General features: G+C 43.5%; 2 protein-coding genes across 2 annotated transcripts in view; both read right to left on the reverse strand.

Annotated features, from left to right (window-relative positions):
• LOC106592512 (fibroblast growth factor 14) overlaps window positions 1-3615 on the reverse strand; it is a 122310-nt gene extending 118695 nt beyond the window's left edge. The window contains exon 1 of the mRNA XM_045697903.1: window positions 2628-3615. Coding sequence (XP_045553859.1) covers window positions 2628-3132 — 505 coding nt within the window. The 5' untranslated portion in view covers window positions 3133-3615. The remainder of the gene's footprint in view (window positions 1-2627) is intronic.
• A 5097-nt stretch (window positions 3616-8712) lies between these two features.
• Window positions 8713-11832, reverse strand: fbx36 (F-box only protein 36). Its single transcript, NM_001146604.1, is given in 4 exon segments — window positions 8713-9405; window positions 9588-9760; window positions 10191-10299; window positions 11725-11832. Coding segments are annotated over 4 exon segments (567 nt in total). The 5' UTR covers window positions 11821-11832; the 3' UTR covers window positions 8713-9216.
• Window positions 11833-11882: the final 50 nt, after the last annotated feature.

Raw genomic sequence — 11882 nt, forward strand, 5'->3', positions numbered from 1 at the left:
TAAAAATAAAGGTGTATGCATGGTTCTTTATAGATCTCTAATAGGTTCTGTAAAGGACAGTTCATAATAATGGCTGGAATGGAGTGAATGGAATGGTATCAAACACATGGAAACCATATGTGTGATGTATTTGATACCATTCCATTATTTCCATTCAAGCCATTACTATAAGCCCGTCCTCCCAAATTAAGATGCCACCAGCCGCCTGTGAATTCAGTGGTGGATTTCCCAGTGTGCCTTGCCTTTGAGCGAATTGTAGAGTTACCATCCATGACTTGTTAGTGACAGAGAAAGGGTTATTGCATTCATTAATTTTCAATCCTGTGGCCTTCACCAAGTAGAGATCCTAAGTGAATATGTTATCTTTAAAATGTTATTATTTTAAACAATACAATACATATTACATAATGTCTTTTTTTGAGGGCCTAGTTTTACCCTAATACAGTGTCCTGAAACTCAAGGTTTACACGTCACATCAGACCTGCAAGTCATTTTATGCTGTTTTGCGAAGTGATATGTAATTCTAATTGGAATCCATTAAAAGTGGGGATATCCAACATTTGGAATGCTTATCCACCCACAACCTGCATTGAGAATGACTGCTATGGTTGGGAAGACTAACATATCAGACTACCTTAAGCATCTAAACTGGAACAACCATTTCAGTAACAGGTGCAATAAGTCCAAGTAACAAATTATATTAGTTTATAAAAATGTCTGCTATTTATATTTGAGTAGCATAAGATTAATTAATCAATCAATGTACATGCAAAAAATATAGATATTTTGTATTTTGTATTTTATAAGGATCCAATGAACTAGTGCTAAAGCAACAGCTACTTTTCCTGGGGCCCACATATTGAAACAAAAATCTGCCAGCAATAGAGAATGCTGGGAAGTATGATAATGATGGGCACGGTTTTGTTTCAACTCTGGTTATTAACACCAACACTGGGATTATTTTTCACCACTTAGTGTTAATTTAACTCTTCCAGTGTTAATTTAACTCTTCCAGTGTTCATTTAACTCCCTAATCAACACTAGAAATGTTACACTGAAAAATAAACACTATTAACACTGGCTAATTTCCTGTGTGCTATGAAAGGGACACATCTGGAGGCTTCCGTACATTTCAAGAACCTTTTAGAATTCTGAAGAACTGTAGATGCCACATCAAGAAACCCCACTTAACTCAAAGGCTATTTATCAGTCAAGAGTTCTCCAAGGAACCTTAAAGGTATAGTATGTGATTTTGGCAATGAATCCCTTTATCTCCTTCACCAGAGTCAAATGAACTTGTGGATACAATTTCAATGTTATATGCATCCAGTATGAAGGAAGTTATAGGCAGTTTCACGAGCCAACGGTAACTAGCGTTAGTGCAATGACTGGAAGTCTATGAGAACAGCTAGAATAACACATTTCACTATTGCTAGTTAGCAACTTCCTTCAAACTGCACGCACAGACATAAAAATGGTCTCCACAAGTTAATCTGACTCTGGGGAAGTAGATAAAGGGCTTCATTGCCAAATCTCGAACTGTCCCTTTAAGAGCTGAGGAAGAACTATTTAAGAACCTTGTTTTTTTCAGTGTAGGCCTACTAGAAAAATAACCTATTTGGGGAAGTGACAAAAGACGTGGTAGGCCTTGTGTAATTCAAAGTTGGCCTAAATGTTCCATTGTTGGTGCATTGTCCATATGTCGCATTGCTTTGCATGAGATGCTATAGGCCTTTGTGTTGGAATATCTGATGATGTTATTTATAGATCAAAAGCTCTATGCAAAAAAATGCTGTGTATATCTCAGCGTGTATTTACAGTCATGGCAACGTATCTAGGTGAGCTGCATCAACAGATAGCCTTGATGTCCAATTCGTATGCAGCCTTGGTGAATTCTTAATATCGGCGTAAAGGGGAAACATTGCGTTTAGGTTTAGGGCCGCAGAGTGTTTGACTGGGCCAGTACTGAGCTGAGCCCGTGGAAGTGTTGCAGAAGTGAGCTATACTGCAGTGATACAAACCCGAACAAACCCGAGTGAGAACAGCGGCAGCCACAGCACAGCGAAAAGACGCAGCCTCGATACAGTCTGCAGCTAAATAGAATTGGCATAACAGGCCCTACAATCACCTGAAAAAAGTTACGCTACAGCTGAAATCTATGTGTTGCTGTGCGTTGTGTTTGAGGGATTTGTTTTTGTGTGTTGGCTTTTTTCCTGCTGTGCTTCTGGCACGCGCGCGCTCATCACACACACACACACACACACACACACACACACACACACACACACACACACACACACACACACACACACACACACACACACACACACACACACACAGAAATACACACACACACAACACCAGCAGCAGCAGTGGCAGCAGTAGTGGGGTCTGCGCAAATAAGTTATTCACCCCCTCCTCTCCTCCTCCTCTCCTCCTCTTCCCCTGCGCTCACTTGGTGCACAATTGCGATTGCAGCTACAACACACCAGCAACCACAAGCTTGCGCCTAACAGTGCAGTCACAGGGGGGAAATACACACACACACACACACACACACACACACACACAACCACACAGGGGGGTCTCTCTCGCTTTCTCTCTCACTCTCTCAGTCTCTCACTCACCAGTTGGGTTCTTGGTTTTCTTGAGACTCTTGCCACAAAGACACTGCAGCATATGCGATCCTTTGCTGTAAATGTTCCAAAGAAACCTCATCGATTTGGTCGAGGAGCGTTCCAGCAGCCTAGACACCCTCATGGGGACTCGCTCCCCCCGCTTGCATAACAGCCAGGTCCCGTTGGGCTTAGCTCTGCGACTCGGCCCAACCAGCTGGACCATAGAACAGAACAGGTGAATCCCCGGGTCCTTCGCGTTGGCGCTTAGCTGCAGAAACGCTTCGTTATACCTCAGAATGAAGGCGAATGCTGCAGTTTCCTCCACTTGCTCCTGCTCCTTAACGGTATTGCTGTTGCGGGTACTGCTGCTGCCGCCTGGCCGGCGCGTCAGAAGCCCAAATAGACTCTTTAGATCGCATCTGCCGCACAGGGGGAGCGGTGCGACAGACAGACATGCGGAGCTAGCGTGTAGTCGGCGAAACGCAGGGGATTTCTGGACAAAAAACCATTGCATATTAGTTCGTACGTTCCCGGGGTGAGGGTGGTTATGGGATCGGTCCGTTAGTGAACCCGCAGGGGTACCATCCCTATGCGAACACTGCAGCGGAGCTTTCTAACCAACAACGCATAGCCAATCGCTAGAGCCCCGAATCCAAATCAAGTCGCGTCGTCACGTTGGTGAAGGCTACTCGCTTTTACTGTAAATCCCAGCAGGAATCAATCCCCAATCCATTCGTTCCTGCGTCTTTAAAAAAAACGTGTTGAATATTTAATAAAGCCTAGGCTTTTTAAAATGAATAATCCATGCTTCTCTGATAGAGTCCCAATGCACTGCTGCTGCTCTCCTATCCGGGTAGTTTCTGTGTTCTCTTTCCCCCTCTTCTTTTCCTCTCTTCCTCACCTTGTTGATGAAAATAAGCTGACTACGGCCCTCCCTTCTCCCAAAAGTATAACGCATCCGGTAGGGATGTGTGTGCGTCGTCCCGTACCCCTGCGCTGGAGATAGGCGGGCGCTAGGCAGGGGGGTGGGATGAGAGGGAGGAGGGGTTCAAGCCAAGAGATCGGCTTTCCATTACGTAGACACGTGGTTTCCACATCATCACCTACGAACGAGACGCTCCCCCAGTTTTGGTAAAAGTGACTCGAGATATCGTCACTTCACCGGTCGGCTCGCTCTCTCCCGTCTTTTCCAGTCACTTCCAACCCGTGATTGGAATTCTCCATTGGGGGGAGAACATAGGCTGAGGCTCACGCAGGTGGGTGAAACGTCCAGTGCGTTGTAGAGCCATATGTAACATAGTAGAGCAACAATTATCCAGTAGTTTATTGATAAGTGCTCTCTAGCTAGAAATCGTAATGTATGTGTGTGTGTGTGTGTGTGTGTGTGTATGTGTATGTGTATGTGTGTGTGTGTGTGTGTGTGTGTGTGTGTGTGTGTGTGTGTGTGTGTGTGTGTGTGTGTGTGTGTGTGTGTGTGTGTATTCCAGCAGATGCATTGAAGTGCAGCGCTGCAGCATTGAGCAGCATTTTGTTGGCTATAACCGCTCACCGTGGTCCTGACCCGCTCCACCCGCATAGCTCGACATCTGGTGCTGAAAGGACAGCGCCAGGACCACCGTCATATCAGTGGTGACGCATTCTCCCATTTCCCTGCATGTTCTGCCACATATAATTAGTTTAGATTCTAACTTTCGATAAGAGAGCCATATTGCCCAGCCTTCAACCACCAAGAAAGGTTAAATAATAGCAATATTATATGTTATTTGTAAAGTGGATTTCAAGACACCCCAAAGCTGTATTGACTGAGCGGGTGATAACTGTATTCATGCAACGCACTACCGCTTTATTTGAACAACGTTGTTTAGTCACTTCTCAGTGTTCAAGGCCAAAGCTTAGCGCTATTACACAACAAATAAACAGCTCAGAACATTACAGCAGGTGACAAGAGGTAAAAGATTGCATAGGACGTCTGCTGTGGTATGTATTGAACCACAGTCACTTTTGTCAAAACTCTTTTCCATTTTCTTAAAATGTGTTTCTAAATATATGGCTATAATATACAGTGTCTTGGGAAAGTATTCACCCCCTTTGACTTTTTCCACATTTTGTTATGTTACAGCCTTATTCTAAAATGTATGAATAAATAAAAAAATCTGCACACAATTCCTCCATTGATCATCCTTCAGATGTTTCTATGACTTGATTGGAGTCCACCTGTGGTAAATTCAATTGATTGGACATGATTTGGAAAGGCACACACCTGTCTATATAAGGTCCCACAGTTGACAGTGCATGTCAGAGCAAAAGCCAAGCCATGAGGTCGAAGGAATTGTCTGTAGAGCTCCGAGACAAGATTGTGTCCAGGCACAGATCTGGGGAAGGGTACCAAAAAATGTCTGCAGCATTGAAGGTCTTCAAGAACACAGTGGCCTCCTCAGACTTAAATGAAAGAAGTTTGGAACCACCAAGGCCAAACTGAGCAATCGGGGGAGAAGGGCCTTGGTCAAGGAGGTGACCAATAACCCGATGGAGCTCCAGATTTCCTCTGTGGAGATGGGAGTACCTTCCAGAAGGACAACCATCTCTGCAGCACTCCATCAATCAGGCCTTTATGGTAGAGTGGCCAGACAGATACCACTCCTCAGTAAAAGGCACATGACAGCCCGTTTGGAGTTTGTCAAAAGGCACCTAAAGACTCTCAGACCACGAGAAACAAGATTCTCTGGTCTGATGAAACCAATAATAAATTCTTTGGCCTGAATATCAAGCGTCACGTGCGGAGGAAACCTGGCACTATCCCTGCGGTGAAGCATGGTGTTGGCAGCATCATGCTGTGTTTTTTTTTTCAGCGGCAGGGACTGGGAGACTAGTCAGGATCGAGGGAAAGATGAACGGAGCAAAGTACAGAGAGAGATCCTTGATGAAAACCTGCTCCAGAGCGCTCAGGACCTCAGACTGGAGCAAGGGTTTACCTTCCAACAGAACAACGACCCTAAGCACACAGCCAAGACAACGCAGGTGTGTCTTCAAGACAAGTCTCTGAATGTCCTTGAGTGGCCCAGCCAGAGCCCGGACTTGAACCCATGTCTGGAGAGACCTGAAAATAGGTGTGGAGCAATGCTCCCCATCCCACCTGACAGAGCTTGAGAGGATCTGCATAGGAAAATGGGAGAAACTCCCCAAATTCAGGTGTACCAAGCGTGTAGCGTCATACCCAAGAAGACTCGAGGCTGTAATTTCTGCCAAAGGTGCTTCAACAAAATACTGAGCAAAGGGTCTGAATACTTATGTAAATGTAATATTTCTGTATAGTTAAAAAAATGTTTGTTTTTTTGCAAATACTAATAGAAACCAGATTTTGCTTTGTCATTATGGGGAATTGTGTGTAGATTGATAGAAAACTAAGATTTTATACATTTTAGAATAAGTCTGTAACCTAACAAATTGTGGAAAAAGTCAAGAGGTCTGAATACTTTCAGAAGGCACTGTATATATTTTTTGAATATATATTTTTTGAATATACGTACAGTACCAGTCGAAAGTTTGGACACACCTACTCATTCAAGGGTTTTTCTTTATGTTTACTATTTTCTACATTGTAGAATAATAGTGAAGACATCAAAACTATGAAATAACACAAATGGAATCATGTAGTAACCAAAAAAGTGTTCTTCAAAGTAACCACCCTTTGCCTTGATAACAGCCTTGCACACTCTTGGCATTCTCTCAACCAGCTTCACCTGGAATGCTTTTACAACAATCTTGAAGGAGTTCCCACATATGCTGAGCACTTGTTGGCTGCTTTTCCTTCACTCTGTGGTCCAACTCATCCCAAACCATCTCAATTTGGTTGAGGTCAGGTGATTGTGGAGGCCAGATCATCTGATGCAGCACTCCATCACTCTCCTTCTTGGTCAAATAGCCCTTACACAGCCTGGAGGTGTGTTGGGTCAATGTCCCACTAAGAGTAAACCAGATGGGATGCTGTGGTAGCCATGTTGATTAAGTGTGCCTTGAATTCTAAATAAATCGCAGACAGTGTCACCAGCAAAGCACCCCCACACCATCACACCTCCTCCTCCATGCTTCACGGTGGGAACCACACATGCAGAGAAGATCCATTCACCTACTCTGCGTCTCACAAAGACACGGTGGTTCCAACCAAAAATCGCAAATTTGGACTCATCAGACCAAAGGACAGATTTCCACCTGTCTAATGTCCATAGCTCATGTTTCTTGGCCCAAGCAAGTCTCTTCTTATTATTGGTGTCCTTAAGTAGTGGTTTCTTTGCAGCAATTCAACCATGAAGGCCTGATTCAAGCAGTCTCCTCTGAACAGTTGATGTTGAGATGAGTCTGTTGCTTGAACTCTGTGAAGCATTTATTTGGCTGGTAACTCTAATGAACTTATCCTCTGCAGCAGAGGTAACTCTGGGTCTTCCTTTCCTGTGACGGTCCTCATGAGAGCCAGTTTCATCACAGTGCTTGATGGTTTTTGCAACTGCACTTGAAGAAAGTTTCGAAGTACTTGAAATTCTCCACATTGACTGACCTTCATGTCTTAAAGTAATGATGGACTGTTGTTTCCCTTTGCTTATTTGACCTGTTCTTGCCATAACATGGACTTGGTATTTTACCAAATAGGGCTATCTTTTGTATATCACCCCTACCTTGTCACAACACAACTGATTGTCTCAAACGCATTAAGAAGGAAATAAATTCCACAAATATACTTTTAACAAGGCACACATGTTAATTGAAATGCATTCGACGTGACTACCTCATGAAGCTGGTTAAGAGGATGCCAAGAGTATGCAAAGCTGTCATCAAGGCAAAATGTGGCTACTTTGAAGAATTTCAAATATATTTTGATTTGTTTAACACATTTTTGGTTACTACATGATTCCATATGTGTTATTTCATAGATTTGATGTCTTCATTATTATTCTACCATGTAGAAAATAGTAAAAATAAAGAAAAACCCTTGAATGAGTAGGTGTGTTTGTATATATATATTTCATATTATTATTTATTTGTGAATTGTCATAGGCTATGCCCAGGCTGTAAAATCAATGCTACTTTCTGCATTCCATTCCAAAATCATTTTTCCTTCGACTCTCCTTGCCAGAGAGAGAAGGCTAGTTTTTCACAATGAAATTCCACCCTCATCTACCTCAGTTTACAGAATGGAATTCTGCAACCCTCTACCAGAGGGTGTGTGTGTGAGAGAGAGTGCTCCTCATTCATTGATCTTTGTCACAGTACTGAATGGGCAGGCCACTCCTGGGACTATCATATGGCTGCTCTGTCAGCCACCAATAAATAGCTCTCAATGACAGACCAGGCTTGTACTGGCCCTTTCAGATACTGTCTGCTTCCTAAATGGCACACTTCTCCTTACATAGTGCACTAGTATATGAAATAACCCCCCCCATTTCCTTGCTCATTATCTCTCTACCTTTCTCTCTCTAGCTTTCTCTCTCGCTCTTCTCTCAGACACCACCTTTTACTTATTTTCAAGTCTTTGAAAAGAACACATATTACATTCCAAAAACAATTCAAAGATGGGCACATCCCCATGGCAACAGAACAACTAAACTCAACCATGGATAACTGTGGTAATTGCTTTAGTCTATACAATCATTGTGGTCCATCAATAGTCAATATGCCCCAAGAGAACTGTGGTGTGTGTGTGTGTGTGTGTGTGTGTGTGTGTGTGTGTGTGTGTGTGTGTGTGTGTGTGTGTGTGTGTGTGTGTGTGTGTGTGTGTGTGTGTGTGTGTGTGTGTGTGTGTGTGTGTGTGTGTGTGTGTGTTGCATCACTCAGTGAATGGAATTTTATTACAGCTGGGTCTACACACCAGATGGGGATCTCTAACATGATAAAGCCCAAGAAGAAAGCCTCTACAGTACTATTGTCTTTAGCTTCTGGTGGGTAGAGAAGACTAGAGCTCTCAGATGTGCGACCAGTATATTCAGTCACATGCATTGGATTAGGACTTCCGATCTGCCTGCAGTACATTGGAGAATACAAGATGTTCCTTCTATTGATGAACTACTGTCTATATGTTTGATTCATCACAGACACAATGTTTAGGTGATTGTGCCATATGTTCTTTATTCTATCATTTGAGACCAAAAACACAAACAACATTAGCTATGTATCATTATAACCATTAAAAGGTTTTGGAGTAGCAATACCTCTTCCCCTAGATGAGCACACACTTTCTACAGCAGGCTACCAAACACCTATTAGTGAATCAAAGAGGTTTATGAGGCTCTCTGATTTCTGCTTAATATTACCACCTGCTGGCCATTCAAAACACTGACAGGCAGCTACACTGCCTATATAAACTAACTCTGCCCTATGTGCCTAACGTAACTATTTTCCAGGTCATGGAAATGTAATAGATAATAGTAAAATATCTTGAAAGTGTTTGAGAGAGAGAGACAGACAGACAGACTAACAGATAGACAGACAGACCGACCGACGTACTTTGCTCGTCTCTCTCTCACATGTATTTTGGTGAAATCTGGCTGATCGTGCGATAGCTCACATTCTGTTTAAGTAAGAGCGCTGCGTGACCAGGCTAAGTCTCTCACAGGTGCCAGACACTGTTCTTCCTCTTGCTGTGCTGCTGCTGGGCCAGACGGGAGAGCACCTGACTTCTGTGAAACACCACCAGATGGCGCTGTAGAGTAGGGCTCACACCCTCCATAGTGACCTCACTCTGCCCGTACCTGGCCCCTGCTGTCCCATGCGCCCAAAACCCCTCACTGCAGCATAGCTAGGGAGAAGGAGAAAGAGGAGGATGGGAGGGGGGAGAGAGGGAGAAAGGAGAGGAGCAGCAGAGGGAGGGGGAGAGCTCATAAATGTTGAGCATTTTTAAGTCTGAGAAAAGTACTACCAGCCTAATAACTCAAACTATTACTATAAATCATTACAATGATGTCATCATGGTTAACCTACCTGTTGGATCCTCTTGCAGGTCTGGGAGATAGTCTTAATATCCGCCCAGTCCAGGAAGGACAGGATGTTCAGGAGCAGCCAATCAGGGAGCCGGACCAGGTAGTCATAGCGATGCCAGCACAGGTTCACCACATAGTCGAGAGTGTGTGGACCAAACACTCGCCCTATGTGACCTGTGAAGGAACCCCCCCCCCACACACACACACATTCTCTTTCAATAAAATGATATTTTAAATAGTAATCGTTTATTGGTAACTTTCTAAATAAATCATATGATCCTTGGAATTGGACAATAAAAGTATTTGAATGTGTATTCTTGCAATGGACCATTAAAAGGATATTGTGGGAGTAGGCTCTCTCCTTCCATGTCTAGACTTGCCCATGGTCGGGTTGTTGACAGATTGATCGTTTGGTTATAAATGACCTAATTATATATGGAGGGTATGCATTTGTGTGACCTAAAATAGCACTTTATCTCTAACACACACACACACACACACACACACACACACACACACACACACACACACACACACACACACACACACACACACACACACACACACACACACACACACACACACACACACACACACACACTACCTTGTGTGTGGCTATCCTGTAGGAAGTCTGTGTGTGATTTCTTGTTTTCTGCAGGTTGTGGTTTCTCGCATCGTAGAGGACAGGACACACTCCACACCTTGAAAACCACCTACGACCAAACCAAGTCTACATGATTACAAGTTAATACACAATAGCCTAACAGTTCACAGCGTACAAATGTAGCCAGTTTGTTACAAAACACATTATATTCACTTGACTGTGTAAATGACTATTCCCCATTACTGTGTCATTTAAATGGGAAGTTTTGTTCTTTATCGTTTTTTATATTTCATTCAATATTTCATTAAATGTCTAGCCCGGAGACTGATTCACATCTGTAGCAGAGCCCTAAAGCTGATGGCATTTCCAGGGTTGCATTCCCTCGCTCCCCTCGGTTGACATACTTTATGAAACAGCTTCTAAATGCCGCACCTAAAAGACATCCAAAAGCCAGTGGAATAGACTAAGCTAGGTGTCTGTACTGTTCCTGTAGGTGTCTGTACTGTTCCTGTAGGTGTCTGTACTGTTCCTGTAGTTGTCTGTACTATTCCTGTAGGTGTCTGTACTGTTCCTGTAGGTGTCTGTACTGTTCCAGGAATTGTCTGTACTGTACCTGTATCTGTAGGTGTCTGTACTGTTCCTGTATGTGTCTGCACTGTACCTGTAGGTGTCTGTACTGTTCCTGTAGTTGTCTGTACTGTACCTGTAGGTGTCTGTACTGTTCCAGTAGTTGTCTGTACTGTACCTGTAGTTGTCCGTAAATGTAGGTGTCTGTACTGTTCCTGTAGTTGTCTGTACTGTACCTGTAGGTGTCTGTACTGTACCTGTAGTTGTCTCTACTGTACCTGTAGGTGTCTGTACTGTTCCCGTAGTTGTCTGTACTGTTCCTGTAGGTGTCTGTACTGTTCCAGTAGTTGTCTGTACTGTACCTGTATCTGTAGGTGTCTGTACTGTTCCTGTATGTGTCTGCACTGTACCTGTAGGTGTCTGTACTGTTCCTGTAGTTGTCTGTACTGTACCTGTAGGTGTCTGTACTGTTCCAGTAGTTGTCTGTACTGTACCTGTAGTTGTCCGTAAATGTAGGTGTCTGTACTGTTCCTGTAGGTGTCTGTACTGTTCCTGTAGTTGTCTGTACTGTACCTGTAGGTGTCTGTACTGTACCTGTAGTTGTCTCTACTGTACCTGTAGGTGTCTGTACTGTTCCCGTAGTTGTCTGTACTGTTCCTGTAGGTGTCTGTACTGTTCCTGTAGTTGTCTGTACTGTACCCGTGGGTGTCTGTACTGTTCCTGTAGTTGTCTGTACTGTACCTGTGGGTGTCTGTACTGTACTTGTAGGTGTCTGTACTGTACCTGAATTTGTCTGTACTGTACCTGTAGGTGTCTGTACTGTACCTGTAGTTGTCTGTACATGTAGGTGTCTGTACTGTTTCTGTGGTTGTCTGTACTGTACCTGTAGGTGTCTGTACTGTACTTGTAGGTGTCTGTACTGTACCTGTAGTTGTCTGTACTGTACCTGTAGTTGTCTGTACTGTACCTGTGTCTGGGTGACTGTGAGTTGGTGGTAATCCTTACAGGGAGGTGCAGCCTGTTGACTGATCTCATACAAACACTCTGAGAGGAGAGTAGACATGATCTCTATACTACTAACACACAGCCTCAGAAACTTTCATATGATATTTTGTGTGTGCGTGT

The sequence above is a fragment of the Salmo salar genome, chromosome ssa16, assembly GCF_905237065.1.
Source record: "Salmo salar chromosome ssa16, Ssal_v3.1, whole genome shotgun sequence".
Taxonomy (NCBI): domain Eukaryota; kingdom Metazoa; phylum Chordata; class Actinopteri; order Salmoniformes; family Salmonidae; genus Salmo; species Salmo salar.